The 19,328-nt window shown below is 39.9% G+C and overlaps 3 protein-coding genes and 1 pseudogene across 4 annotated transcripts in view; 1 reads left to right on the top strand and 3 right to left on the bottom strand.

Moving 5' to 3' along the window:
• Positions 1–8,329, top strand: part of ANKRD6 (ankyrin repeat domain 6) — a 173,578-nt gene extending 165,249 nt beyond the window's left edge. For both annotated transcript variants that reach the window (XM_039853070.1, XM_039853069.1), the window contains 3 exons: positions 4,402–4,515; positions 5,212–5,338; positions 6,459–8,329. In XM_039853070.1, coding sequence (XP_039709004.1) covers positions 4,402–4,515; positions 5,212–5,338; positions 6,459–7,030 — 813 coding nt within the window. In that variant the 3' untranslated portion in view covers positions 7,031–8,329. The remainder of the gene's footprint in view (positions 1–4,401; positions 4,516–5,211; positions 5,339–6,458) is intronic.
• LOC120594884 (40S ribosomal protein S8-like) lies at positions 1,325–3,006 on the bottom strand (annotated as a pseudogene).
• A 1,557-nt stretch (positions 8,330–9,886) lies between the features above and the next one.
• LYRM2 (LYR motif containing 2) lies at positions 9,887–14,462 on the bottom strand. Its single transcript, XM_039853071.1, has 3 exons — positions 14,377–14,462; positions 13,484–13,624; positions 9,887–13,048 (listed from the first exon to the last, which is right to left on the bottom strand). The coding sequence occupies exons 1-3, from the start codon at positions 14,419–14,421 to the stop codon at positions 12,968–12,970; spliced, it is 267 nt and encodes an 88-aa protein (XP_039709005.1). The 5' UTR covers positions 14,422–14,462; the 3' UTR covers positions 9,887–12,967.
• Positions 14,463–17,451: 2,989 nt separating this feature from the next.
• Positions 17,452–19,328, bottom strand: part of MDN1 (midasin AAA ATPase 1) — a 141,784-nt gene continuing 139,907 nt past the window's right edge. Inside the window, 1 exon segment of the mRNA XM_039853068.1 lies at positions 17,452–18,928. Within this exon segment, the coding sequence (XP_039709002.1) occupies positions 18,740–18,928 (189 nt within the window). The 3' untranslated portion in view covers positions 17,452–18,739.

The following is a 19,328-nucleotide window of genomic DNA, read 5'->3' as shown; positions in this document are numbered from 1 at the left end:
GGTGGGGGTGGGGGAGGGGCACGGCAGTTTTTGATTACTGATTCTATTTCATTGGTGGTAATCAGTTGGTTCAGACTTTCTGTTTCTTCTTTACTCAGTCTTGGGAGATTGTATGTTTCTAGGAGTGTGTCCATTTCTTCCAGATTGTCCAATTTGTTGACGCATAATTGCTCCTAGTATTTTCTTATGATCCATTGTATTTCTGTGGAGTCCACGGTTATTTCTCCTCTTTCATTTCTGATTTATTTGAGTCTCTTTTCTCCTTGATGAGTCTGGCTAAGGGTCTGTCAATTTTGTTTATCCTTTCAAAGAACCAGGTCTTAATTTCATTAATCTTTTGTATTTTTCTAGACTCTATTTCATTTAGTTCTGCTCTGATCTTTATTATTTCCTTCCTTCTCTTCACTTTGGGCTTTGTTTGCTGTTCTTTTTCTAGTTCTTTTAAGCGTAAGGTTAGATTGTTTATTTGAGCTTTTTCTTGTTTCTTTAGGTAGGCCTGTATTGTTATAAATTTTCTCTTAGGACTGCTTTTGCTGAGTCCCAAAATTTTGAGTCATTGTTTTCATTTTCATTTGTCTCTAGGTATCTTTTGATTTCTTCCTTGATCTCATTAACAATCCATTCATTGTTTAGTAGCATGTTATTTAGCCTCTGTGTATATTCTAGTTTTTGTAGTTGATTTCTAGTTTCATACCATTGTAATCAGAGAAGACGGATGATATGATTTCAGACTTGTTTCGTGTCCTAATATGTGGTCTGTCCTAGAAAATATTCCATGTACACTTGAGAAGAATGTATATTTTGCTACTTTGGGGTAAAATGCTCTGAAAATATCTATTAAGTCCATCTGTTCTAGTGTGTCTTTTAGGCCCATGATTTCCTTGTTGATTCTTTGCCTGGAAGATCTGGCCATTGGTGTCAATGGGGTGTTAAAGTCTCCTACTATGAGTGTATTACTATTGATCTCTCCTTTTATGTTAGTCAATAACTGCTTTATGTATGTAAGTGCACCTATCTTGGGTGCATATATGTTTACTAGGGTTGCATCCTCTTGATTTATTGATCTCTTTATTATCATGTAATTCCTTTTTTTGTCTCTTATTATAGCCTTTGTTTTAAAGTCTTTTTTTTCTGATGTAGGTATCGCTACCATGGCTTTTTAATGTAATGTTAACTTTTTAAAGTGTCCAGGCCATTTGTGTTATAGGATGGTCTATATTCTGGATTTTCCTGATAGTTTCTTTGTGGTATTATTTGACTGGTTTGTCTATCCCTGTATTTTCTGTAAACTGAAAGTAGGTCTGGAGCAGTGGTTCTTTTTCAGACCAGCAATATCAGCATCATCTGGGCACTTGTGGGCGAAAATGCAAATTCTTGGGTCTCATTCTAGCCCTACTGAATTTAATTGTGGATAAAACTTGGGGGGCATTGTCTGCTGTGTTTCAGCAAGACCTTCAGGTAGTGCTAGTGTACCTAAAGTTTGAGAGCTATTGGTTTAGATGCTTATTTAGGTTCAGGTTAAATACTTTTGGCAAGAATGCTTCATAGTTAGTGGTATGAACTTTCAATGACATCCTATCAGGGGGCACATAATGTCAGGAGAAACCCCAACTAACGATGGTCAGTTGGACAACTTGGCCAAGCTGGTCACCACTGTCCTTGCTTTGTAAATTAGTAAGAAATGTATGATGGATGTAATTTTTAAATACAAGAAAATACTTTAAAACACCTTAAACACATGTATGTTGGAAAAAACATTTCACTTTGTAGAACTACGTATCATAGTGACACTCCTTAGAGATCCCTTCCGTTCCTGGCTTGGTGTATTTTCCCACAGGTTTTCTCTTTTATAGATAGTAACCTACATAATTATCACTTCTAAACAAAAATGCAACCATGCTGTGGTGTTTTGTTTTGTTTTCACAGCTTACTTTTAAATTTAGTAATATGTCTTAGACATGTTGAGATATGGCATACTTTTTAATGGTGGTGTGCTACTGTGTGTGGAGGTATACACACAATTATGCTTCCTGCTTTAACTTTATATCATGAGTGTTTTCTCCTGTCCTTGACTTCATATTCTAGCGTATTAATAAAACAGTTTATTTAACCATTGCTTTTTGTTAGACTTTTAAGTTGCTTATAATTTTTTACTCATATAATGCTATGATGAGCATTTTTGTGCATTAACTTTTTTTTTTTTTTTTCCCATAATGAACACCTTTATTACAGGAGCTAAGACAGGAGGAGGGTTTATTTGCCTTTCTGGGACTTGATTTTCCTCAGAACGCCAGCTCCTTGTCCTTTAGGACATAGCCATCTGCTCAGCCACACTGGCCTGGTCTTGAAGCGATGCTTGCAAGAAGCTCGTCCTGCTGGAACTGCTCCTCTAGAAGACTGCTTGATTTTGGCATTCTTTTTCCTTTCGTTGTATTTCTTCTGAATTTTCTTTGATTGTTTTTTGTTTAAAATCTCTTCCTCCTCAGGAGTCAGCTCTGCCCCCTTCTTGTGGCCCAGGGGCCATGCAGAGCAGAACTGGTACCACTGTGGGTAGCGTGTACTGTCAGTGAGCGCAATGCAATCCTTTCCTAGGGACTAGGTGCGGGCCTGTTCGTTGTTGGATGCACTTTAGACAACATCCATAATCCTTGTTTTGCGCATACAGCACTCGGAGTCCCAGGAGAAGTTCCCCACGTCCAGCTTCAAGGTGCGGTACTTCTTGCTGCCTCCCCGGACACAGACTGTGTGTGTGCAGTGGACGCCAATCTTAGTGTTGGCAGTGGGGCATCCAGCTCATATTTTCACCTCTTATGGTAGGCCTTCCTCTTGTCCTCGGTCTTGCGGCGCTTGTGCCAGTTGTCCTGAGAGATGCCCATGGCTCGGCGCCGGCTGGAAAGAGCTATGCATAAACTTTTGATTGCTTCTCAGGTTATTGGATCAGAATTAGGATAATAAGCCCAAAGTTAAGAATATGTTTAAGGCTCTTGATAATTATCAGCAAACTACTTAATAGAAAGGTTGGACCAATTTATATCCTACTAGCAGTGTCTGAGTTTCTGTTTCAAATCTTTGTCATCATATAATGTTACTAATTTTTTAAGTTTTTGCCAAATTAAGGGCATTTAGTTGTGTAATTCTTATTTCCTTGTTTGTTGGTGACGGTGAACATTTTTAAGGTTTATTTGCTATTTGCATATAGTGGAAAGCCCATTTAAGGGATCTTTTCTTGGAGCCATAATATATCGAGTAAGACTGTTTTGTGAGTAAAACCCCATGTCACATAGCCTAAGCCCAAAGAGGAACATATTAGGTGAATGCTGAGACGTCTCAAAGACCTCTCTGATTCAAGGAAGGTGACAGACTGGGGTCTAGAATCTTAATGCTAATTCCAAATTGCAGGGAAATGACTCAGGCCCAGCACAAGTTGGGTGCTCCCGTCTGAACCAGTCCACTGTACCACAAAAACAAAGCCGTGTATCAACATGGTTGCTCTTGGCAGGGCCCTCCGCGTAGGGGATAATGAGGGGAGAGCAGGCCAATCTTAGAAAACAGATCAGTTCACAGAAAAACATGAGGGCTGCAGAGACAAAACAGAACGTGCTCACTGCATCTCCAGAACTGATGCTTCTCTTTTTATTTTTCAAAATCTGAGTGTGGAATGTCTTGAATGTCTCTGACAGGAGAGGAGCTCACACAGTGAGCCCTGGTGGGCTGGCTCCCACTGACAATAGTTCCTCTCTCTTCTTCGGACCTTGTCAAAGCAGTGAAAGTTCAGCCCTACTGGGTGTTAGGGCTAGAGGAAATGTCAGAATGAGGTGAGGACTCAGGCAGGCACGTGATTGAAAGGTGACAGTCATTCGTTCTCTGAAGTAGTCCCTTTGAACTGCTCCCACAGCCTTCTTACTTACTTTGACTACTTTTACCAAGAGATTTGTTTGCTGGGAAAGCTGAATAAAAGCCCTGAGTATTCAGCTACTTTCACTACTTTTTGGGCAGCCGCTAACATTTAAAGAAGAAGAAAATATGTCCATACTTTTAGAAATAGTTTCTCCTTTCAATCAAGGTCTTGGAAATACTGTTCTGAGACCTATAAAATTTTTCTTTTACCTATAAGGTCTGCAATGGCTCAAGTTTCGTATTTGCTGTATATTCATAGTCTCTTAAACCCCTTGGGGACTTTAACAAATGTGAAAAAGAAACACTGGCCTACATAGAAACCTGCTCAGGAATTCTGAAAAACGAGAGTTCCATGAATACTGTATGAAAATAGAATGAGGAGTGGAGGTTTGCTTGCATTCTCTCTGGTCCCTGTTTGGTACCCAAGATCCCCTCTGGAGCCAAGAGACCTGGGCCCCTCCTTAGATCATCTCAGTCATGCACTCTTTGCCCATTGAATTCTAGATACGCGTTCTGGACAAGCTGATGGTTGAGAGACTCTCAGCAGAGAGAACGGAGTGCCTGAACCGCCTGCAACAGCACTCAGACATGGAGAAGCATGAGGGAGAGAAACGACAGGTGAAAACCAGCATCTGTCAGCCCTTAACTGGTGATTTACCACACATCTCCGGAGTTAAAAGATTCGGACATGTCATTGAAAACTCAGAAGCCGTGGTCCCCTGCAAGTGTTTGCATTACATATCATGCCATTTGTGTAACTCTGAAATGAAGTTAATAGGAAAGAAGCTGTAGTTCAGTTCATGTTTGCTGCTGAATATGCAGGCCATAGGTGGAGACTGAACAGTTTATAGAACATGCTGGGGAAAATGTGATGTCTAACTTGAATCAATTCTATATATTGTGCATTTGTTTGGCCGTGACTCTGTTGCACAAGATTTAGTTCCTGCCCTCAGAAAACCTATGGTCTACCCAAGACAAGAGACATAAAATGAGCACTTGCGAGTGTGAGTTCATGCTCCTGAACAACCAGAAATACTTGGTTGGGAAGACTTGGGAAGCTCTGGGTGTTCGAGCTGAACGTGGCTCTGAGTCACTTAATGAAGATTATAGATAGTATCAGCCTGGGTGTTAGGAATCCCGCTCTATGGAGGGCAAGCAGCAAAGGGCGTGTGGCCTGTGGGAGGGTGGGTTATCCACAGCCTTTGGGCTTGTCAGGATGGTGTTCTCAACGAACATAATTAAAATGTCCATTCTGGATGCTTTAATTCATAAGCCATGTATCAGACTCACTCGATTATTTTGTGTGTCTTTTAGATGTCCTTGGTGGAGGAATTAAAAACGTGGTGCATGTTAAAGATCCAGAATCTGGAACTGAAGCTTTCTGGAGATTCCAGGGCCTCTAGGGCTAAGTCCACACCATCTACTTGCGAGTCCTCTACAGGTACCCCACGGGTAGAGAGTGAGAGTGCCATTCCATCCAAAGGTGGTGAAACCCCCAAGTTGTGTTCTCTCCTGCATCCAATGGCAGCCCATACGACAAGGCCGTGGAAAACAACTGATTGCAGAGTAAACTAGGGCAAGGGTCGTGTTTTCCTTACTGCTGGATACTGAGTTCTTAGGCAGCAATAAAGCACTCCTGTTTAAATGTTCAGAAATATTTGAATGAAGGAATAAAAGAATTGTTGGTGTGATAGCAGTGCTTCAGGTACCGTATTGATGGTGTCAGAGTGGACCCCAAAGATGAGGGTTGGTGAATGGACATCTGCCTACTCAACAGGACCCTTGCACCTCGTTCCCCTTTCTCCTCCATGACTGACCTTTTACTTTTTCCAACTCTGTAAAACCTCATTAAGCAGCAGCATAGATTGAAGCTGCCTCAGGCGCTAGATAAGAGATGCTCTGAGCAAAACATCTTTACATTGGCCGCAGTGATTACCCTCAATGATGATAATTTTGAGGACATTCAGGGTCTTACTAATTACGCCTCCGTGGGGGATTTTGGTTGTCAAGCATTTTATGTTACCACAGATTATCTTGAATTGTGGTTTTAACTTCTTTGTGGCCATAACAATGGGGAAGATTCTTGGCAAATTTTTCATGCTAAGACTAGTTATGGAGCTTGGCCCGGAGCTCTGGGAATGGGGAATAGGACCAGCTTCAGTCAGGGAACTAGTGAAACTGGGGCTGTGGTGTAGAATGAGGATATTCATTCTCATCAACCGTCCATTTGTTTTGAGACACTCGGTGAGCTGTGTCATCCTTAGCAATCAGGAAATGGTATCCAGGGCTTTCTAGGGTAGATTGAGATAGGCTAAAGGAGAGGCCAGCAACTTTGTTGACTTATGTGCCATCAGTGTGACTAACACAGTATCTACGAAAGCCCCGACAAGCCAAAATGATAATTGGGGGAGAAATGGAAGGAAGGACAGGGGAAAAGTTGCACATTGTGCTTGGTGATTGGCAAGGCTGGTGGTTTACAGGATTCTCAGGATTCTCAAATGCTGACCCACAGCCATGTGACTGTGGATTTGCTCTGACTTGTGTTTTCCTTCCCAAACCAGGTGTGGATCCATCAGTGGTGACTGCAGGTCCAGTAGCAGCTTCTGACAGTTCCCCTCAGGTGGTTAGGCCCAAGGAAAAGGCCCTCAACTCCACTGTTACCCACAGACTCCAGCAGGAGCTGTCTTCTTCAGACTGTACGGGCTCCCGGCTGAGGAATGTCAAGGTCCAGACAGCCCTGCTACCCTTGAAAGAGGCAGCCAGATGTGATCAGCAGGCTGGGCCCTGTGTAGACAGAGGCACCCAAACTAAGAAGTCTGGGAAGAGTGGGCAGACAAGGCATCGAGCCCAGCAACCAGCACCCAGCACCTCCTGTGGGCAGCCACCACCAGCAACGGGCAGTGAGCAGAGCGCCTCTCACATTCGAGACACCTCCCAAGCTCTGGAGATTACCCAGTATTTTTTTGAGGCTGTTGCTACCCAGATGGAAAAGTGGTATGAAAGGAAGATTGAAGAAGCACGAAGCCAAGCCAGTCAGAAAGCCCAGCAAGACAAGGCCACGCTGAAGGAACATATTAAAAGTTTAGAAGAGGAGCTTGCTAAACTGAGGACTAAGGTGCAGAAGGAGAACTAAGGCCTGGGAAGTGGCACAGGAAAAGATGCTCGAGGATTTCTAGTTTTCCAGCTGCAGGATAACTACGCCCAAAGTGTCATTTACTGTGCATGTAGCAGACTTGCCTTTAAAAAAAAAAAAAAAAATCGCTGATTTCTAAAATGTTCCAGCCACATGTTTTGTATGCCCTGAAGTTATGAAGACTTTAACAATTAAACTGAATCCAGGGGAAGCTTGCTTAGTATTGGGTTTCATTACAAACTTAAAACCTCAGTCCAAGTTCATCTGAAGTTCAAAAGCTCAGATTAAGCAAGCCACTAAGAAACTGAATGACGTGTAAGCCTAAACTCTAAAATTCAGGATGTACTAAATAATATAAATCAAAAGCAAGAAAAAAAATTAATCCCTTATGAACTCAAATCAAGTAGTCATTCACATAAACACACCTGCTGTGCCTAGACAAGAGTATCTTTCTGTAAGAGCTGAAACTGAGATGTGCTATACTCTCTCAAATGTATAATTCTCAAAGTGCTGACATTTCAACCAGGCGAAAATTTACCAAATAGATTTTGAGATTTTCATGATGTCACAAGATCCAATATATCTGAAAAGAAAATGTTTTGAAAAGCCAGAGTGTATTGAAATAATGGGTAATTGACTAGTAGCACTGGGAATGTTTGTCAGTAATGAACTCAAGTGAGAAAGGTTCACATGATTTGGTCATAGTTTCTGTGTTTTCGGCGAAAATACAGAAATACTACAGTAGATTAATACTAGTGATTTTAAAGCACATTAGTGGAAAAAAGCATTTACGTAACAATTACCAAATATCTTAAGTATCTTTCTGAATTCGAGATTATTGGTCTGCATTTTATAAAGAAATGAGGCTATTTCTGGAAAGTATTTCGTTTTTAATTGAGTTCTGTCATTGAGGAACCTCAAAAGCTTTCCACTGCTTTGCAGTGACTATGTCAAGGTAAATCAATGCCTTGATTTAGACCCCACCATTGTGCAACTTCACGGCTCCCTAAGGATTTTACTCTCTGCTCTATGGAATACACCAAGTTGCAAAAGCAGCTTGGGTGTGTTGCAACTTTGAACTTAATTATCTTCCAAACTTCTTGTCCCTTGGAATGTGGGATTATATTCACCTCCTCAAAATTCCATGTATGTATAAAAATGTCAATTCTATTTCTAGAAACACAGGAACTAAGGAAAGATTGTTATTTTGACTAAAATGTTGCTCATTGGGCCAAAGAGAAAAGAATGACTTTTTGACATGGAAACACCCAGAAAAATAAAGTATGCTGTTAGTCCCTGTTTTTTTGCCTACCATGCTCACAGTTGTTTTTGTTTTCTTAATAGTGAAAATCTATGGGTATAGACATTCCTAATAAAGGTAGGTGTATGTCAGCATTACAGAATCTAGATAGGGAATTAATTTGGTGTTCTTTCAAGGTTTTTTCATGTTTGTAAGCTTGTATTGTTCTCAACTGCTATGTAGGTAGATGGTTCTTTCCCAGAGACTTTTCGGGTTGCTAAATGTAGAGGCACTTTTCTCTTTCCATTTCCATGTGCGTTTCTAATGCAGAATCACAGAATTGTAGAGCTAGATGGGATCTTGAGACCAGAGTACTTTGGTGGGAATTATTTTGATTCTATAACTCCAGAAGTATTTTGATAATGTGCCACCAGAAGCAGGCAGCTTATTGTGAACTGGATATTTTTATCAAAGTCACAGGGAAGAGATTAGAGAGAATGAGGTCAAATGTACCTAGTCTGCAGATTACATGGACCTTGTCTCTCCCTCTCTCTCTTTCAGATGGGAAAACCTATAATAGAGACAAGATAATAGAACAGGGTCAGGTCAGCCTCCTAACCCAAAGAGATGGCTGCATCTCAAGACCAATGTAATAGCTTTTTAAACAAGTGTTTGGTCTGTTTTTGTTCCTGTCAGAAACTCAACTATAGGTCTGATGTGTATTTTTCCTTTTTCCCTTGTGATAACTGCTAAAATGAGCAAATGCCATGGAAGTACTTTTCCAGAGAAGCGGAACTATTAACAATTTATATTCTGTCATGTAGGTCGTGTTTTAGACTGAGGCCAGAACTTTCGATAGCTGTGGGGAAAATGATGTAAAATACATGAAAGCTGTACAATATTGCAATGTGGTTTTTTTTTTAATTGTTATTGCATTGAGTATAGTCGATATCTGCAATAGACTGAATATTAGTTCCAGTCTTGACTTTGGGAGCCCCAAATAAAGGAAGTGATGTTTTCATGTTTATACCTTCTTTTTTTCAGTAAGTGTTGAGAGGTATGTTATCTTCTATTTAATATTTTTATCACTTTGAATTTGTGTATCTCTTCCAAGCATTAGACATGGTTCTCAAACTATGATTATATTCCTTATTTAAAACATGAAAGTGTGAATATTTTGTTTAGCTTACATTTTCATTTTTGTAACTGACCAAATTTTATGGTTCCTAAAAGAGTGCCTTCCCCCAGTCACACTTCACCATGTTTCCATAAAAGTATAATTTAAATACATGTGCTTTAAAGTAGAGATCAGGTGAACTACCTGGGGTTGGGGGGGGTGGGGTGAAGCCTGCTGTAAACATGGAAAGATTTCTCAGTGCAAGCTTAAACAAATGTTGAAACTGTTGACCCTTTGGAAAATACTGAACAAAAGAGAAAGATAAAACATTACTTGTAATTGTATGCAGGCAAAGATAACGTTTATTGACTAACAAATTGTTCCTAAAAGCAAAATATATTTTTTCTTGTGACATAAAAGCCAATCAGCTTGACAAACCAGTTTCAAAAAACCGAAGACCTTTTAGAATACCTTTTATGAATAAGAAAAAACATTAAAATGTTTTTTATAATTTTATTTAAGGGGGAATATTCTTTTCCTGCAATAAGTCAAATATTGTGACTAAGTGTAAATTAAATCCATGAGACAAAAGCAAGACACAGTAAAGCACTTTTAATACAAATCAGAATGGGTAAAAAGTGATTTACTCTTCTTAGTAAACATAATTAATTTAACTTATGCTAATTTCTCAAATGCCTGACTCAAGTGAAGAAATAGCTTATAGTAATTTCTAGTTTGGCAAAGAGTGACAATTTGCTTTTAATCTAGTGTGGGCCTTATTCTACATAATCCCAATTTTTTCTCCCAAGGTAGATGTGAACTGCTTCCTTGGTTTTCTTTTACTAGCATTTTCCTTCGTAAAAGATAAATTTAGGTAAGTGTGGGTCTCTGCCTCTCAGCCTCTCCTGAGTATCTGCTGGTAAAACTACAATACTTACACCAGGAAGTATGTTCTGCTTTCCTCAAATATCAAAGTCACCTGTCTCTGCAGACATATTCACAGCAATGCCTGTGCTGTGAATTTAAAATTTCCAACACAATGGTACACTTAAAAGGGGGAAATGACACAGGGACAGTCATATGTTAAATAATAAATACCCTTAGCCACTTCTCATTTGCTGTAAAGCTTTTATATTTAAAATTTTAATATAAAAATTTTGACTTATTGTTCAAATACATAAGCTGAACATTCAAGTTTAAACTTTAGGAAGGAAACTTTCACATTCAAACAAGAGTACAGTTTACAGAGAATACCCAGGAAGGTAATTTGTCTAATCTAGAATATTGATAAAAATAATGAATAAAATGTTTCACCAGCAGTTCTGTTATGGCCAGTATCTTAAGGAACATGATTCCAAATGTGAGAAGAAACTGCTAAATCTTCTTAGGCTAAACAACAGAGTTTGCCTTTAATTCACTCAGGATAATCAAAGTACGTAAGTGAACAAATAAAATTAAGCTGTTCTGTAGAGACAAAGGTAAAAGGCTGTTATAATCTTCTGCAAGATAAGAAATTTTCAGTGTTTTACTCACTTTAAAAAAAAATGAACAAAAAACCCTCGGTTTTCTTAGTCTTTGGCATTTGTGTTTTGCAAATTCAAATCAGAAATGCTCTTACATCACCAAGTCACTGACTTTTATACCTCATAGAAGGATGCTTTTTAACTTTGAGAGTTTAGATTTACTAGAGATAGCATGTGTTGGAGTTTGTATGTCAATCATGCTACACAAAGAATATTTCTAAAGTGTTCTATGTTTAGAAACTGCTTTTTTTCATCAGTTGACTTTGCAGTAGATTAACATACATCTTTATAAAAATCTGAAAATTGTTTCATGCAAACATTTTGAATTAGTAGATTACCCTTTAGAAGGGTATTCAGAATTATTTTGTCCTGTGGGCTCTGAGGCTATGTGACATGGAGGTGGACCCTGGCAATGTAGGTCACTGACCTGCCACCATCAGCACACAGTCCAATATTAGACACCATTTTTCATACATCTTTCAGGTGCTGGTCAGATTTGTGGATTAACTTTTTCGATCTGTAGATAAACAGGACTTCGGTCTGCAGGTCTGCCAATCCCAGCCTCTTACCACAAGCTTTCACTTTCAGCAAATTAACTGTGTTATACATCTGGTCTCTTTCAAAAGTGTTTCTTCAAACTGCTTTTTCCTGTCACGGATGGAGAACCTACTGCACTAAGGAGCTTTCCTAATTTATTTTACTTCTACATAGATGTTGAGGTGATTGCATTAGTTTCATCCAGTAGTTCTCTTTTCTTTTGGTAAATGCTGCAAGGTGTTCATTAAGCTGCTCTTTCTCTTCTCTTCCCAACAAAGATCTAGATTCCCAGTGGTGGTCTTTTCAGAGAGCCCTCAGAATGTCAGATCATGGTACATCTGAAGAACATACCTCAATAACCCTGAGGGTAATACAGAAGGACTTTTCAAGAAAGTTCCAGGATATCTCCTGAGGTCAGTACACCTCCAATCCTACATCTCATACTGTTTTTCAAAATAGCTTTATTGAGTTATACAATGTTACATGTCAATTATATCTCAATTTAAAAATTTTAAAAAGAAACCCAGCTTTATTGAGGTATAATTCACATGATCCATGTAAAATGTACATTTCAGTGGATTTTAGTATATTCACAGAACTGTGCAACCAACACCAAAATCTAACTTTAGAATAGTTTCATTACCCCAAAAAGAAACTCCATATATATTAACAGTTACTCTCCCTTCTACCCACAGCCCTAGGCAACCATTGATCTTTCTGCCTATTCTACACATTTTTTATAAATGGAATCAGACAGTATGTGATCTTTTGTGATGGGCGTCTTTCACTTAGTGTTTTCCAGGTTCAACCGTGTGTAGCCATGTATCACACTACACTCCTTTTTATTGCTGGATTGTATGGATATACCACATTTTATTTATCCATTTTATCAGTTGGTGGACATTTGGACTGTTTCTACTTTTTGGCTATTATGAAATCATGGAACTGTGAAGATTTGTGTACAAGTTTTTTGTAGACCTACATTTTCAGTTCTTGTGGTTATTACCATAGGAGTAGAACTGCTCAATCGGGTAACTATATTTAACCTTTTGAGCAACCGTCTGTTTTCCAAAGTGGATATACTATTTTATGTGTCCACCAGCAAGGTACGAGAGTTCCAATTTCTCCACATCTTCACCAATGTTTGTTATCTCCCTTTTTAAATACAGCTATTCCAGTGGATGTGTTGGTATCTCACTGTGGTTTTGATTTGCATTATCCTGGTGGATAATAGTGTTGAGTATCTTTGTACGTGCTAAACTGTCATACTTGTTTTTGCTCCTTAGAAAAACTGCTGACAAATCCAGAATCATTTTCAAAATACAGAGTTATGTTTTTGGGTGCTAAGGCAATTGTTCTGATGCGCTTTTCTTTGCTCTCGGTGACATGCCATGCTCTATGTTCTGGTATTTTGCCTGAGTACTGCACATACAGTTTGGCTTGGCTTTAGGCTGCCCATTGTTAAGCCTAAGTTCAATAAAAAACACAGAGACTTAAAATCTTTCGGAATAATGTTACAGTTAAGATTTTGCTAGAGCAAGTGTTTTTTCTAACTCCTTGAGCTGCATATTGCCTTGTGTAATCATCATCCGGATTGTATCCTGTAGAAGAAAGTGAAACCTGGTCACTGTTTTACCTGGTTATACAAGGTATGGCCCTACCATTTTATTATAGTCAAGAACCAATACTGAGATTTGGAACTGCCGCATATCAGGAAAGCCAAAAGCTAACAGTTAGAGGCGCACAGTGTCTGGCATGCTTTCATACGCCCGAGTCATACGTCTCAAACCATCATGCTGTAATATTTATAATCTTTTCATATGTGTGTGGTCTGACAAAAATCAGGTGATGCTAGTGTAGAGTATAGATATTTAAAGTATTATTTAAGAAAGTGAAAAATCAGTAACATTAAGAGCAATGATCAAGATATACCATCTCAGTGAAATTTGTATTCCAGATGTCCACTAAATATTTTTAAAAATCACAAATCAATTCAAAAGGGTCAGGGCCTGTCCTCACCATAATCTCGTTCTCACCTCATCTGTAGCACTTTTGTTTCTTTTGAATTCTTCCCTTGCCCAGTCCTTCAGGTATTTGCGATCAGAATCATTTGGAACTTGCCGAATTGCTTGCAAAATCCTTCTGTATAGAAGAAGAACTTGCTGTCTTCTCAAGAACTGTACAGGGGAAGAAAAATGGCAGTTACAACTGCACAATCCGCATCCCGGAGAGCTCTACTTTAGCAAACTAAACTGTAACCAGATGACTTCTGTTTGGTCCTCAGTTTTGAAAAGAGCAAGGAAAAAAAATATATATATATATAAAAAAAAAATATATATATATATATACACACACATATATACATATATCTACACATATACATATATATGTGTATATATATATTTTTAAGACAAGTTTATTTGGGCTTTTTGCTTACTCCTTTGTTAAACGTAAGAACCCTTAAAGAACTTACTGGGCAGAAAAAGGGTTACTAGGCTCCTGGAAACTGTAACCGCGGTAACAGCATTTTTTCTAAATTAACGCAGTTGTTAACCCCTTAGTAACCTCATTTGCTCTTTACCATAGCTCAGAACAACAGGAAGAGCAGTTTTTACCGCTGCCACTGGGTAGCTAAGGCATTGGGGCTCCATGAGATCTAGAGCCTGGCCTGCCTTTTGCATCCAGGACTGGAAGACAGGTTTCTGCCTTCCCCGCCCTTCCCCGCACCCCGAGCTTCCAGTCAACCCCGGTGGGAAGCCCCACCCTCTCCGGCCCAGGCCAATCACCGAGGGAGCGCGGGCAGGGTCAGTGCAGACGCTGACCCTGTCGCTCCCCTGACGTACTCCGTATACTGGGTGTAGGGAGAGACGCAGAATTGAGCTCAGAGCCGGGAAAGCTGTCCTAGAAGGCCCATGAGAACAGCTGGTACCTGCTTTAGCGTTAGCGTCGCTGGGGGTAAGCGGGAAGTAGCCATGTCCTCCAGACAGCGTGGCCCACTAGAGCCACACAGTGCGCAGGAGCGGAAGTGGGGAAATGGCCAGGGGGCGGGGCGAGCTCGGTTTCCTGGGAGATCGCCTGCGGATTGTGTGCCAGCCTGCGGTGCTGGGCAGTCAGTCAGTCGTGATTGAAGCCCATGGGTTTGGTTTGTAACCAGTTTTGAGCTCTGTAGCCCTGGGCAGTTTCACTTCTCTGAATTTAAGTTTTCTCACCTTTAAACTGAGATAAGTTCCTGTGTCAGAGACTCTTATGATAATGAAATAGAAATGGCAAGGCATATAGCAGTTCCCAGCACGTGGTTGTGAGTTTCATTAAGTGGATGTTGTTTTTTGGAGGTGATGGGGGGGGGGGGGTGGATATTTTAGTGTGTTCCTTTGAGCTTCTTAAATGTGCATAGTTAGAAATACTATAAGTTTAAATGTTAATTTCTTTTAAAATTTGCATCCTGCTCCTTTGTCTTTTTTTTTTTTTAATCATTTTCATCCTCTTTTCTATTGCAGTCATTTCCCCTGCGGCGCCATGGTAGCAGTCTTCATGATCCTCATTAATTACCAGGTTTTAAGGGCTGCCCCCATTGCTCCTTTAAAATTTTTGTATCACTAATAACAAGAAACCGAACATCCCTATGCTCTAAGATCTTATTTTCTCATAATTATTTTGTCCTCCCCACAACACACACTACAAGCCCTTAGGTTATGTGAGGTTAGTGAATCTTTGCTATATAACGTTTCCAAATAGGATTGTTCCGAATTAAAATACAGCCAATAATGTTCAATTACCCATTGCCTTGCTTTTTGGAATCTTTGGTGCTCCCTTTTCCTAGTCGTTCTGGCTGCTTCTCCTGGCCTGTTTCCTCATCTGGAAGTGAGATGACAGCATCAACCTCAGAGTTGTAGTGTATATAATGCACTGAGAACAGGACCTGGCACATATAAGTACTCTAATGAGCCTTTTTGAATATTAACCAGGCTCTATGGCCATGCCACCCTGAATGTGCCCGATCTCATCTGAATATTACCAGGCTAACCTCATAAACACTTTTCAAAATTTGTCTAATTAGCAACAGCAATTAATTGCTGATTTTTTCTTTTAAATATTAGCGGTTAACTATCCCTTGCCACTTTTGTGTATTGTCATGACTTTGGTCCATTAATGCTGCTCAAGACTTTTGTCCTAATTTTATGTGGGCTGTTTGCCTATTTTTTTTTAGTCCTTTATATAGCTTTTAGTTTTTATACAATGTTTTTTTCTTAAGGCTTTTCAGTTTCATCTCTCCTTAAGAACCTTGTAATTCTTTTAAGTTACTTTTTCATTGCTTCTGTTTAAAATATTTTCTCCATCTAGAAATTTAGATTTATGGCATGATGTGGATGTAAATTCTTTTCCAGCTGCTAAACTATAATTTCAGCATCATTTTAAAAATAATTTGTTCCTCTTTCTAGCTTTTGATGCCCATATGGTAAATTTTTTTAGGATTTGAATAATCTGCTCAGGTGTTTCTTTTGGATCTATCATACTGCTTTTAAATTTTATTATTTGGCAGGAATACGCCCCCTGTAGTTTTTCGTAAGAATCTTCCATTATTAATGTTCTGTATGAACTTTAGAAATGTTTTGTATCATTTCCCTCTAAATCATCTTAGGGCCTTTATTAAAATTTTGGTAGTGCTGAATCTATAAAGTAATAAATATGTGAGAACAGACATTTTAAAACTTTTTCTTACCATCCAGAAACATTCACTATGCTAGACAGTGGTAATACTGTCATGAGTCATATATGCTCTCTGTCCTTAGCCTCATGCTTTGGGTAGGAACACTTTTTTTTTTAACATATACGTCTAATGCGGTAATTACAGGTGACATCAAGGTTCATTCCACAGGAGCTCATTCTTCCTGAAGGGCTTATCTGAGCTAGGTGTTTGTCAGAAAGGCAAAGTAGGTAAGAGAATTCCAAAGAATGCATGGACACTGGCAGATTCTAGGACCTCTGTGGTTTGCAGTGACCAGGTCAAAATAGTGTATGGTGGGGATGCAAGGAGAGAAGGGACAGCATAGTCAAGTCACACTAAGAAGCAGTGAATAGTATTGTCTTAAAAACAGGGACCTGTGGAGGAACTTCTGAAAGATCCTGAATGTGGTGAGTAGGATGAAGCGAAACTAGCAAAGTGATTAGTCTGGAATAGTACTTAAGTACTCTAGGTTACAGATTTAAAAGAATTCTAGCCTCAGTGCAATCGGAGGAAAACAGAAGGGAAGACAAGATAAATGTCCAGAAGTCAGGGCAGATAAGATTAGAGTTTGGATGAAGATGAAGATAGTAAGGCAGATGTAAAGGTCAAGCACCAGGTGAGTGTGAGTGTGTGTGTGAGCGAGCAAGCTTATCCTTGGTACCTTGTGACTCAAGCTTTTACCCTGGGCTAAGGTCTGCCTGACCTCTACCCTGTCAGTTTCTGCTGGGTCTCCTGTGATGGCTCCCATGCTTCCTAACCCTTTTCCCTGTCATAGTACAAGCTGAGAATGGTACTCTTGGGTAGCTGCTTATTGGAATTCCTACTGTCTCAGACCATATGAACTGTTCTAGAGCCAAGGGAATCACTATCTTACCACACCAACCAGTTGGGAAGCTCTGGTTTGGTTGGTTCTGTCAATTACAGGTAGATATGATAGACTACTTCACCATCATCATGCTGGTGTCTTTCCCTAACAGATCCAACCCTGATGGAAAAGTCACCTTCCTGCTCCAGAGGAAGAAACATGTCATTTTGGACCACTTTGAGCCACTGTGTGTTTCCACCAACTCGCCGTTTCCTCTGCCACGAGGCCAGCATGCCACAGCTCACCCACCATGGACATGACACAAGTAAGAAATAAATCCTTACTGTAACTGATGTTGTGGGGTTCTGTTAGCCTGAACTAGTAACAGCTGACTGATCCAGCAGACAAGATCATTCCCTTAGCCTACCTTTTATACTCCTGTCATTCTGTTAAGAATGATCACAAATTACATCACCAGTGGTATATATTTTTAATAGTTTTCAGAATATAAGCTGCATAGCTTTTTAGAATAAAAAATAATGATATAACATCAGGTCCATGCTTTAGGACACTTGGTTAAACAACAAGCAATCTTTGATGACCACCTCGAAAGGGTGGCAGACTTCACAGTGTAACTTGATAACAGATGTGGAGATAGACGGTTACATCATGGCATACTGTCTACAAAAGAACATTCTGACAGAACTTAAATAGAACACAGCACGCAGTTTCAAGTATTCAAGCACTGCTTTCTGGCCAAGTAAAAACTGCCTAAAAACCGTTGATGTATTTTCAGTGGGGGAAAAAAAATAGATGTAGCTGCTTAGTTCTTCTGGATATATATATATGTGTATATGTATAGCATATCTTTTCCAGAATGACTGGCTCAGTCCAGCTTGAAAGCAGTGTGGGGAATGAATCTTTCCCTTAACTGTTAAGAAAAAAATGAACTAAAGAAATAAATTACTACAACAGGGACCGTGGCATGGAGAAAATGAAATAAAAGGAAAATCATCTTTCCATCATTGCATAGTCTCTCAAAGCAGCAAATGTGAAGGAGCACACTGGAAAGCCACTTCATTTTTACAGAGCCTAAAGATCATTTTTTTGATTACTTGAGTTTCCATGTCTAGTCGCTTTATGTGCACACAGATACTGGAAGCTTCCTGCCCTTGAGACGGTCGTTCCTTGCACATGAAGCATGGTAAGAAAACACACACTCAGACTCTGAAAACTGCAGCTGTCTCAGCCACTTGACGGCTTTTAGGTCCACACTGTGGGCTTGGCAAGGGCGAATCCTAGAGGCGGGTCAAAAAGACAGCTTCCTTCAGGTCTTTATCCAAAGGACTGGCACAGTCCCGTGCTTCTGGGAGCACTTCCTCAAGGCAGGTGTCCAGGGTCCCTGCGAGGGGAAGCAGGCAGCTGGGCCCCCAAGGGTGGGGCTGGCTTCCTCTCAGGCAAGGGCTTCCAAGACAGGCAGCAGAGCAGCTATGCCCCAGCTTTGTTACAAGAATGGCAGCCTGGGCAAACCAAGGAATCCAAGAGCTTTCTTTACACTCTGAAATCATGTAAAATAAAATGTACATTGCAATACAGTTTTTTGTAAATGCTGGAGGAAGTTTTATAAATCAGATCTAAGAACAAAGAATGTTTTAGAGCTCTGAGTTCAGAAATGGTTGTCCATAAGGTAGAAGCTGGGCAAGAAGTATGATATCTTGACTGTGGTCTGAAGTTTCACCTTTGGACTGTGATCTTTCTGGTCTACAGGTGGTCAGAGGCTGTCACCAACTCAAACCACTGCCTGAGAGCATCGCTGAGCGTCTCGGGAAGTGCATTCATATCACGAAGAATTATATAGAAGGGGAATGGGAACTCTTCCATGTAGGATCGGATTTCAGGCATCTCTCCAGGTCCTTTAAATATTGGTACTTTAATGTCCAAGATAGAATCCTGTTAACAGAAGACATTTTGAAATAAAAGCCAAATCAGTGTCCTTGGCTAGCTCTTCCATGACCTCTTTTGCTGACATTTTTGTCTAATTCCTGCATATGAAAATAGCTTTTATTACTAAGTAAAACAAAATTTTCGGGACTCTCGTTGAGGAGGAAGCAGATCTCTAAGCACCCCTTCCAGGAGAATAGGCACAAAAAGGGAGGGAAAGGGATATAAGAAAACTTGATTTCTCCACAGTGGTGTCTCCCATTCTCAACGTGGACTAATTCACATTAAATCTTGCTATCTAGGCCTTACCATGACCTGTGGAGATAACGCTTCCCTTGGAACAGAACTGCCCCTTTTTCTTTCACTTGGCAACTGATGCGTCCTGCTGTGACAGCACTGCTGAGATACA

Source organism: Pteropus medius, unplaced genomic scaffold (assembly GCF_902729225.1).
Source record: "Pteropus medius unplaced genomic scaffold, Ma_sr-lr_union100, whole genome shotgun sequence".
Lineage (NCBI taxonomy): Eukaryota > Metazoa > Chordata > Mammalia > Chiroptera > Pteropodidae > Pteropus > Pteropus medius.
Note: the sequence above shows the minus strand (reverse complement) of the source record. Positions and strands in the feature narration are given on the sequence as shown.

Bases quoted from the DNA above. Each gene is read 5' to 3' on its own strand.
- LYRM2 (XM_039853071.1), bottom strand. From the start codon at position 14,421: ATGGCTACTTCCCGCTTACCCCCAGCGACGCTAACGCTAAAGCAG. The intron at 13,625-14,376 runs GTACCAGCTGTT...TCCCCTGTACAG, and splicing joins CGACGCTAACGCTAAAGCAG to TTCTTGAGAAGACAGCAAGT. The intron at 13,049-13,483 runs GTGAGAACGAGA...TTTCTTCTACAG, and splicing joins ACAAAAGTGCTACAGATGAG to GATACAATCCGGATGATGAT.